Source organism: Saccopteryx leptura, chromosome 6, assembly GCF_036850995.1.
Source record: "Saccopteryx leptura isolate mSacLep1 chromosome 6, mSacLep1_pri_phased_curated, whole genome shotgun sequence".
NCBI classification, from domain to species: domain Eukaryota; kingdom Metazoa; phylum Chordata; class Mammalia; order Chiroptera; family Emballonuridae; genus Saccopteryx; species Saccopteryx leptura.
The window spans coordinates 24,821,562-24,832,253 of record NC_089508.1 but is presented as its reverse complement, the minus strand read 5'-3'; the positions used below and the strand labels follow the sequence as shown (position 1 = coordinate 24,832,253).

At 49.6% G+C, this 10,692-nt stretch overlaps 1 protein-coding gene across 2 annotated transcripts in view; it reads left to right on the top strand.

The window, feature by feature from the left end:
- Positions 1-2,678: 2,678 nt before the first annotated feature.
- LRRC74A (leucine rich repeat containing 74A) overlaps positions 2,679-10,692 on the top strand; it is a 26,309-nt gene continuing 18,295 nt past the window's right edge. For both annotated transcript variants that reach the window (XM_066388593.1, XM_066388592.1), the window contains exons 1-4: positions 2,679-2,715; positions 4,531-4,659; positions 7,642-7,811; positions 10,175-10,282. In XM_066388593.1, coding sequence (XP_066244690.1) covers positions 2,679-2,715; positions 4,531-4,659; positions 7,642-7,811; positions 10,175-10,282 — 444 coding nt within the window. The remainder of the gene's footprint in view (positions 2,716-4,530; positions 4,660-7,641; positions 7,812-10,174; positions 10,283-10,692) is intronic.

Genomic DNA, 10,692 nt, shown 5'->3' with positions numbered 1-10,692 from the left:
TATTGTTGTTTGTCAGGTATTATTTAATATTTTTTCATTATTATTTTAAAACTCTTTCTTATAACATAATCTAGTTTTGTGTACCTCTTTTATTGTTCTTATTCAAGCATTAAATGCATGAAATAATAAACTACCTTGTGATATATATTTTTTTATACTTAAAACGGTATTATGGCAGAGAACCGGTTGTTAAATTATTTGAATCCCACCACGGAGTATAGGTATTTACTGAAAAATATCTGCACATAAATAGATCCATGCAGTTCAAACCCATGTTGTTCAAGAGCCAACTGTACACTACAGATAAGAAAATAAGTAAATATTGTAGAAAATCAGAGCTGGATTTTTTTGAGGAAAGAGATATGACAAATATGAAAAAGGCAAAACATGAATGTCTCCTGCGGTATTGGACTGGAGTCAGAGGTATCGGTATAAACTCACATTTTCGTTTCAGGTATGTATGGATAGATGGGTATAGAAATAAATATAGCTGTGTATCATGTGCGGGTTAGTATACATACATACATACATGTATTTCTAGCTCCATCCACTGAGAGGGACTGGAAACAGTGACAACAAACAGTGATGAGCATTGACTTATGCAAATATAGATTTATATATCTATTTATATTTATTATATATATTATAAATTTTATATATAATAGATATCATATTTATATATATATTGCAGTCCACCATTATAAAGTAAACCCTGATTAAACCGCACTCCCGTTCAAAAATCTTCAGTGACTCCCTATTGCCCTTTTCCCCCCAACTGCCTTTCAGTGACATTGGAATCTATCCCTGGAATTGCTCTGGTCCTGTGCTCTCCCACTTCCCTATTATTCCTCGCACCTTACTCCCCAGAACCCACCTGGCTCGGCTTCTTCCTTTTATCCTGCATTCCCAGAAATGCCCTTCCCCCAGACTCTACTTGTCCAGAGCCCATGAATGCTCCCTAGCATAAAGAAACTTCACCCTCTCTGAACTCCTAGAGAAGCTCCCTCATGGCCCTTATCAATTTCCAGTACTGCCTTTCGATCCAGGCAGTGGTGCTTGTACCCAGTGGCTATTTGGAGTACCTTTCTCCACATTTTCTAATTCACCTTTTGTACCCAGGCAGAGCACCCAGAGTTTAAACCAAGACCTACATACTCTCTGGTCCCCATTTCTCACCTTCAAGGACCATTTCATATCCTCTGTATCAATGTGGGGTTGACCAGATGATCTGAGGGTCTCCGGGACTTGTGCCTACCAAATTATGCCGGGAGTTGATTGTTCCATTGGCCTGTTTGATATTTCTTTCAAGGAACCACATGAGATTGGACCACTAGAGTGGTGTTACCACGCTGATTTAGGGTGTCTCAAGTTGTTTATATGAACAGGAGCTCTACTACAAATATATATTTGCCCAGAACCCTCACACTCTAAGGATAGCCTTGTCGATTTCTATCTTGTTATCTATAATATACCCTGAAAGCTCTGCGTCTTGATCATACTGGCAGCCCCTCCCCACTATGGTGCCTAGGTTAGTGCCTTGTACATAATAGATATTTTACTTTTATTTCAGAATGAATGCCTGAAGAAATGAGTAACATCTCAGATTTACATATTCCTTTTGATCCAAGCTTCTATGTTTTCCCTACACAAATTCCTTGATCTTCATCATTCTTCTGAGCGGCAGAGAGATTTTCATGTCCCCAAGCCCCCTACTCACTGACCTGACTGTTGATGTGCTGAAAGTTTATCAAGAAGAAGCAAACACGCCTCCAGCTTCTCCTGACAGTAAACTGCAAGTGAACTTCAACTCCAGGACATGTGAAAGCAGCCAAATGTGGGGATGATGATTGAGAGGTTTCAAGTTAGGCAGCCCAGTAGTATGGGTTGAATAATGGTCTGGCTGCAACAAATTGTAGTGACAGAACATATGTTTTGTTGTGCTTTGCTTTTGATCTTCTGCTCCAAGGTTCAGAATACTCTCCCAAGGGGGGAAGAAAAAAGGAAGAGAAACTGGGTAAAAGAAAACAGACTTCACCCATCACTGAAATATTTCATACCTGAAGCACAGCTACCTTGAGAGAAGAACATGGTGATGGCTCTTCACAGTCACCTGATTAGGGGGTTTGGGTTTGGTCCAAACTCAGAGGGAAGTACGGCAACACTGAGAGGCACCCCTACCACACCTGCGTGTGATCACAGCCACGCCTTAGCTTGGCTCCAGCATACATATGAAAAAAGATGACTGTCAGCGCCACCAAGAGGGTGGCAGGCTTGCTGTTGCCAGGTCCGCTCACATGAATCACAATGTCTGCATGAGGTCATGGAATGTTGCAGATGAAATGAAAGTGCTCCTAAGTCATAAAGTTGCAGGCGGGTGGGCATCCTCTGACAGGGCTCCTAGGAATTGAGCTGTACCACTCTTTCAGATGAGTCCGGGGAGTGGCCAGCTCTCCCAGACCTGGGGCCAAATTCATACATGTCCAATTCCCACCCAAGCCCACTCTCCCCAGGGCTTGCTGGGATAGACAGATAAGTACACCCCCATCCCCGGGATTTGTCTATTTGAGGACAGAGTGCACAAAGTTTGAGACAGAGGTGAATGGACAGGTGTGCTTCTTAGGGAAGCAGCAGAAAAGTGGCAAGAAGCTGGCAGCAACCCCCGAGAGGGCCCTGGCACCATGGATGATGACGAACCTCTTGAGTCCGAGACAACAGGTGAAAAAGCATCCCACCTCTCACCTTTCAGGCCCTTCCAGGCCTCCTGAGTATAGCACCCAGCGATCTCATGAACCCAGAAACCTGGTGGCCTACTCACTTGGGACCGTCTAGACTTGGGATGACATGCTACAGTGACTTGACTTCAGGACTTGCCAAGCAGAGAGTGAGAGATGAATGCATGTTGTGCTGGAATCGGCTCCTACCAGTTCTAGCTGACTTTACATTTGATTTTTTTGAGCTGGCCAATGTCACGTTGGTAGTTTGAAATCAGCCATGTTAGGAACATTTACACCACTAGAAGTGGCTATCACTACACATTAGGATTTTTTTTTTTCTGACAAGCCAGTTAAACATTTAGCAGCATTCTACTGCTTGGATGGATTTCTAAAATTGTTTGGGTAATGAGGAAATTAAGACTCAGAAAGCCATAACTTTAAAAAAAAAATTGTTTTCCATTGATTTGAAAGAGAGAAAGGAAGAGAGTGGGGGAGAAGGGAGGGAGGGAGAGACATATCAACTTGTCATTTCTCTTAGTTGTTCCACTGAGTTGTACACTCACTGATTGCTTCCCATACATGCCCTGACCAGGGTTCAAAGCTGCAACTTCTGGTGTGTCAGGTTGACGTTTCATCCACTGAGCGCTCCATCCAGGGCCCATAATTCAGATATTTTTCAATAAATACCTATACTCCGTGGTGGGATTCAAATAATTTAACAACTGGTTCTCTGCCATAATGACCGTTTTAAGTATAAAAAAATATATATCAAAAGGTAGTTTATTATTTCATGCATTTAATGCTTGAATAAGAACAATAAAAGAGGTACACAAAACTAGATTATGTTATAAGGGTCCTGGATGGAGCTTCTCGATTGCTGAATTTTCTGTCTTCTAACTGCCAGACCACTAGCTACGTCATCTCCTTATCACACAGACTTTGTCTTCCAGGCTCGAAAGTCAATGTTGGGGTGTGGGTCTGGGGACAAGGACTAAGAAAGACACGGACTGACATGGGCTCATTAGGAACCCCAATCTTAGAACCTGGGTGGTCAAAGTTTGGGACTCTGCTACGAATGCTCGGCCCATCCAAAGACTAGGTGAGCCAAGTCCTGACCGGCCGCCTGGCAGTGCAGCCTGGCCTCTGCTTCCTGCTGGACATGGTGTGTGACTTTGGGGAACCCCCGCCTGGCCCCAGATCCATGCCTCAGTGGCGGAGGAATCACGTCTACCCAGAGAAGCTCAGGGTGTGTGTATTTCATCAAAGCAATTTTCAGAAAATAACCCCAGGGAGATTCTGCAAGCCCTTCCTTCTTTTCAGCCATAACCCAGACCTGGGGTTGGAAGGAGGAGAGGCTGGGTCAAATTCTTAGGACCCTGGTTATCCTTCTGGGTTCCTGGGACAGCTTCTGTTCAGGCTCATTTTACATTTGACCAAGTCACCCGCCAGGCCCCTTGCCTTCCTCAGCATCGCTCGTTCCTGCCAATAACACATCCCTTTCCCCACAGCAACTTTGAACCCCACCCAAAACAGAGGGAGCAAGAAGCCAACGTCCCAGGCAGGCCCAAGTCGGGGACTAGGGCAGCGAGTCCCTGAGCACACAGGGGTGGGTACAGCGTGAGACCCCTCCGGTGACCGGGCTGGAAAGCAGCAGTGTCCGCGAGGGAGGGCTTGCAGAACAGAGTGCCCTGGCGTCCTGCGCCACGGGAAGCCGGGGGACAAAGGCTGCAGCCAGGACCTGGGACGCAGAGGAGGGAACAGAGGCGGAGTGGGGGGAGGCTCCACCTGAAAGCCTAGGGATGTGCTTTCCTTCCAGAGGAGACGGAGGCCCAGCCAGCAGCGCGGAGCAGCGATGAGATGCTCTACTGTGAGGCTGAAGCCCCGCAGGTTGTTGATAAAGAGAAGCTGTCCTGGGAGAGTTCAGAGACAGACCTCGAGATTGAAGGTGAGACTGGGCCTTCGGACGGCGGGGGGCAGCTGGCCTCCTTCCCCGGAAGCTGGAGGGACCTGTCAGCCCAGGGGGCCGTGGCCCTGCCCCGTGGGTCGTCCTGCAGGAGGAAGGAGGCAGCACGGCACATGCTCAGTTGTGGTCTTTAAGGCCGGTGGCAGCAATGTCGCTGCCTTGTGCTGTGGCCTGGTTCATCGGCAGAGCTGAAAACTGAACCAGTACACAAACAGGGATTTCTGGCATTCCAAATGTTTCCACGTGTGGCATCTCGTGTCACCTTCAGCATCGTCCCAGCAGCTAAGCATTACCTGCCTTGGCAGAGGAGGAAACTGAGGCTTAAAGAGATTGTGTGAGTTCCCCAAGTCCACTGAGAGCTTACTAATGTCTGCTGATCCCAAGTTCACCCTGCCCTGCCCTGCCCTGCCAATCTGCCTCCCACATTCCATACTCTAGGGCAGGGGTCCCCAAACTTTTTTCACAGGGGGGCCAGTTCACTGTCCCTCAGACCGTTGGAGGGCCAGACTATAAAAAAAACTATGAACAAATCCCTATGCACACTGCACATATCTTATTTTAAAGTAAAAAAACAAAACGGGAACAAATACAATATTTAAAATAAAGAACAAGTAAATTTAAATCAACAAACTGACCAGTATTTCAATGGGAACTATGCTCCTCTTGCTGACCACCAATGAAAGAGGTGCCCCTTCCGAAGTGCGGCGGGGCCTGGATAAATGGCCTCAGGGGGCCGCATGCGGCCCGTGGGCCGTAGTTTGGGGACCCCTGCTCTAGGGGCTCCTGAAGTGTTTGTGGCCCATCCTGCACCCACAGGACTGTCCTCTGCTCACATGAGGTCTTGTTCCCCCCTACTTGCGAGCCCCGTGACTAATGCATGGGGGGGGGCAGTGAGGGGAGACGGTCTGAGCCGCACCAAAGACTCTGTTACTGCAAATGACACCTCCATCCTCTCCTCCCGCCCCGTTTCCCCAAAGAGGGAAGTGCTACAAGAACACTCGCGATGCAAGGCGAGAGCAGTCCTGGCCCGTCAGGCTCCACAGGCGGAGGCCAGCCCAGCGCCCCTTCCTCTCCTGTGTTCTGACGGCTGGCGGCAAGCAGTGGCCAGAGTTGGCAGAGATGCAGGGGAGGCTGTTCTGCCCAATTCAACTGTCAAGTTCCTCTGTAGAGTCAGTTCAGAACCCCCACTATGGTCCACGGACAACTGGTCCTGCACACAGACCTCCTCCCTGCCGGGCTCTGGGCATCTTATTACATTGTTTCCAACTTCCTTTCCACTTCAAGTCTGTTGCTACTGTTACCCTCAGCACTGAATTGTACCTGGTTGGAAGATGCTGCAGGTAGAAACCCTGGATGTTTTGTTCGAGACTCCTGCTCTTACTCATCCCCCCTCCTCATGGCCCACTCCCTGCAGGTGATAACAATGTTATGAGCCGCCTCTAAAATATTTATGTCACCACAGTGGATGCAGCTAGAAAGGGTCAGCTGAATCAAACAGAGCAGAATCAGTGCTAAGTGCAGAGCTGGGGGTTCCCTGCACTGCTTTGGCAAACAAGAACCTCTAACGATTAAATTTGGTGCCAATTCTGCTGAGACAGAAACTCAGGGCTCTGTGGCTCAACTCCGGGTGCCCCTGCAGCTGGTGCTGATATGCTGGGGCTGAGGCAGGAAGGGCTTCCGAGGACGGCCTGAGACATGAGCCCAGGGGGGAAGAGCAAGCTGGTGTGAGGCTGTGAGAGAGGGAGAGGGGGGAGCAGAAGCTGCTCCCCCACCTCATGTTGTTTCCCCTATAGAACTGTGGTTCTCACTCAGAGGTGATTTTGCACCCCAGGGGACATTTGGCAAAGTGGGATGGGAGGATGCTACTGGCATCTCATGGGTAGGGGCCAGGAATTCTGCTAAAACTCCTACATTGCCTATGACCACCCCTTACAACGGAGAATTGTCCAACACCAAATGTCAGTCAGTAGCACCAGGGCTGAGAAACCCCGCTCTACAACCACTGCGAAGAGAAAGCCCGTTTGTGGCTGGGCCTGCAAAATCAGCTTCCTTGTCAAGCTGTGGTCCTATCACCAACAAAACTCCCATTGTCTGCTTTAGAAATGTTTAGGGTGGGTTGGCCAAAGGCCCTGGGATCCGAAGGGAGAGCAGATGCAGCCTCAGACCCCAGCTGGCCATGGGAAGTCTTGCCATGGACGGGCCTTGCCTAATGGGGACACAGCTGTGGGGGGCATGCAGACTCCAGGCAGGCCCACTGCCCACGAGCCAGGCTGGGCTGAAGCCTACAGAACAAAGGCTCCGAGAAGTTGGAATGAAGTAAAGGCCCTCATTCTGCTAGCTGGCTTTAGCACTGATCAGCTGTGTGTAATCCGAGGCTAGATTTGTCATTAGTAAAAGAAGGATGACAGCCCTTTTGGGAGGAAAAATAACATGCAAGGCTTGGAAAGAGGAAAGCCTGCTCGCATGCAAGTTTCTTTGTTTCCGGCTGACTTGGAGGTCTCTCCACCTCACACTGATTTTCCACCTGAGAAGCCCACTCTGTCCTACTTGGGCGTCTTAATCTTGAGTCATGCTTCAGCTATGGCTCACCCTTTAACAGTGTTAGCAAACCTACCACCGAAATGAAGACTCCCTCAGCCATCACAGATCACCAGCTTTTTGTCTGTTTGGCTTCTCAGAGCTGTCCCAGCCCAAGAAGGTGGAGTTGGGGCTCCCTCTCTTAGAAAAGCCTGGTGCCTGAACCCAGGGGTCTTACCTCTTCCCCAAAGGGAGACGTCCGAACTCTGGACTTAGAGATTCCCTTGCCATCGCCGGCTGACTTCCCAGTGGGGGTTTCCCTCTAACACACACCCCCATAAGGACAGATCCTCAGACACGAGCGTGATGACCTGGGATTAGATGATGAGAGATGAGGCAAAAGCAGAAGAGAAACCCCATTTCGTGCATTGGCATCTTTTTCTGCAGATTCGGATAAATTTTTCACTGGACAAAGGGAGCTGTACCTGGAGGCCTGCAGACTGGTGGGTGTAGTACCTGTCTCCTACTTCCTCCGGAACATGGAGGAGTCCTACCTGAACCTGAACCACCACGGGCTGGGCCCCAACGGTACCAAGGCCATTGCTATAGCCCTGGTGGTGAGCATGCCAGTGGAGGCCCACGAGGCCTGGCAGAGGTGGGGGGGGGCGTGGACAGGGTGCTGGGCCCCAACGGCACCAAGGCCATTGCTATAGCCCTGGTGGTGAGCATGCCAGTGGGGGCACACGAGGCCTGGTGGGGGGGGGGGGCGTTGACAGGGTGCTGGGATCCAATGGTACCAAGGCCATTGCTATAGCCCTGGTGGTGAGCACGCCAGTGGAGGCACACGAGGCCTGGCGGGGGGGGGGGGGGCGTTGACAGGGTGCTGGGCCCCAACGGCACCAAGGCCATTGCTATAGCCCTGGTGGTGAGCACGCCAGTGGAGGCACATGAGGCCTGGCGGGGGGGGGGGGGGCGTGGACAGGGTGCTGGGCCCCAACGGCACCAAGGCCACTGCTATAGCCCTGGTGGTGAGCACGCCAGTGGAGGCACATGAGGCCTGGCAGGGGGGTGGGGGTGTGGACAGGGTGCTGGGGCCCAACGGCACCAAGGCCATTGCTATAGCCCTGGTGGTGAGCACGCCAGTGGAGGCACATGAGTCCTGGCAGAGGTGGGGGGGGGCGTTGACAGGGTGCTGGGACCCAGCGTCAGAGAGACCCCAGGGGGCCCTACATTGCATCCTTCATAGACACCTTGCACAGGTTCTGCTTGACTGCCAATTTCCCTCGATAGGCATGGACCGCCCATTAGGTCCTGGGAGGGAGGCTATGAGAGATCTGGGTGGAAAGCAAAGGCATCATCAGCCCATGGGCCCCAGAAAAGTGGCTGTGCTGCTGGTTGCTAGTTTGAGAGCACAACACAAAATGTCAGCCTGGGTCTCAATGCCAAAACTCCCCTTTGCTATAAATGGGTTCACTGCTGAGCCGTTGCATTCGATGTCTGCCTTTTGCTACATTATGATTCTTAAGGATCACACTGTAGAGTGGATCATGTTTTCCCATAGGAATGGTGTTCTCTCTCGGCTTGGCATGGGTGAACAAGAACTTGACCTTGAATTCATCATAGCTTTCTATAATTCTAATTGATTATGCACAGAACTGATTTCCATCCCAGGAAAACAGAAAATCTAACAACTGTATGCCAGCACTATATTGTTTGTTCACTTTGGGCAGTAGAGAGAAAGTTTAATTTAAAAAAAGATAAACCACTCACTCATTTTTTGCAAATATTACAGCATTTGCATTTAGCTCATACCCATTAAGAAGTTACATAAAATGTGAGCTTGTGCTGCTTTCTGGGGAAGGGAGGAAAGGAAGAGAAGTGCAGAGAAAGAACAAAGCCATCCTGAAATTTATTGAGCGTTGAAAGACTGATTAATGACGTGTTAGGAATGCACCATTACCTCCTGAGTTTCATGGGGGGAAAAATGGATCATAATGAAATCCTCTCGGGACTTGGAGCACGTGTTTCTTAGTGACAGCAGTTCCTGTCTGGAGGGGTGTGTGGGGGGGTGTTCTTCCTTGATTCTCTGTATCGCTCATTGGACAATCAATCACTGTGACATGCTAGAGGATGCAAGTTGTAGTTATCTTTTGTACTGTTGAACTTCCCACGTGTTGCTTTTACCTGGTGTCGATTAGAGGTGTCCTGATAGCAGGGATCGTATTTCACACCTCTTCACTTCACTTGTATTCCTCTACTGCCTGCTTGGTGTTCATCTTTCTTCCCCAGCGCTCAGCTCAGAGGGTGACCAGTACATACTCGTCTATGTGAGATGAATGGGCGCAAACTTGGTGATTGGGCTGCCTGCTGTACCACACAGCGTGCTGGTCCCCAGGGTGCCCCTGGAAGCAGTCATTTGACCTGTTCCTGGACATGGCTAAATGACACCTAGACTGAGAGGTCACCACCTGAGCTATCTCCCTTGACTTTGAGCACATTGGAATGTTGCCCATCCCAGAGAGCTGAGACCAGAAGACATTTCATGAAAGCCCTGGGTGGCCCATTCTGCATTGCAGTAACTCGCTATCTCATTCTCCCTTTTCCGGAGGCTAGAGCTGCTTACTGCTTGCTGCTTCTCTCGCTGTTTGGCGTACTTCGAAAATGCTCACAGCCAGAGATGTGTCTGTTCTCTGTGCTTTTCTGCACTGGGAACATGGTGGGGAAGGGAAGGATGGAAACGCTGGTTAGAGCTCACCCCAGCCCCAGCTAACCCCATGCTCCGATGCCGGCCATTCCCTCCCTGTGGGAGTGCAGACTAGCTTGGGTCTAGATATCTATTTAAGATTTAAGTCTAGCCCCTTCCAAACCCAGCTCCTGGGTGTTCAAGAGAGGGGGCAGGTTCTGGGCAAGGTCAGGGAAGTGACTAGGTTACCAACCACCTCTGTCTTTCCCCCCCACCCCCCACACCTGGTGACTGAAGTCCAACACAACTCTGATCACGCTGGAGCTGGCAGACAATTGTATCATGGAGGAAGGCATCCTGAGCCTGGTGCAGATGATGCGGGAGAACTACTACCTCCAGGAGATGGTACTGTGCCTGCCCCCTGGTTCCCTCCGCCACACCTGGGGTCTCTGAGCCCCTGGAGAGGAGCCCGCAGCCCCGACTCGAGCCCAGGCCAGCCTCCGGGCTCTGGGAAACCCTAAGAATCCATTTCTGTTCGGACCTCATATACCTCTAAATAGATGAACTCAGTTGTGTGTAGTTGCCTTAAAGTAAAATTAAAAAAAAATAAAGACACAAAATAATTTCATAAAATACAATGTACCTGTAGAGAAAAGGATGGTGATGATTGCATAACAATGTGAATATACTAAAGATCGCTGAACTCGACACTTAAAAATGCTTTGGATGGTGAATGTTGTATTATATCTTATTTTACCACAATGAAAAAAAAAATGACAAAGTTAAACTAGTAGAGGCTGAGATGGATCAAGTCC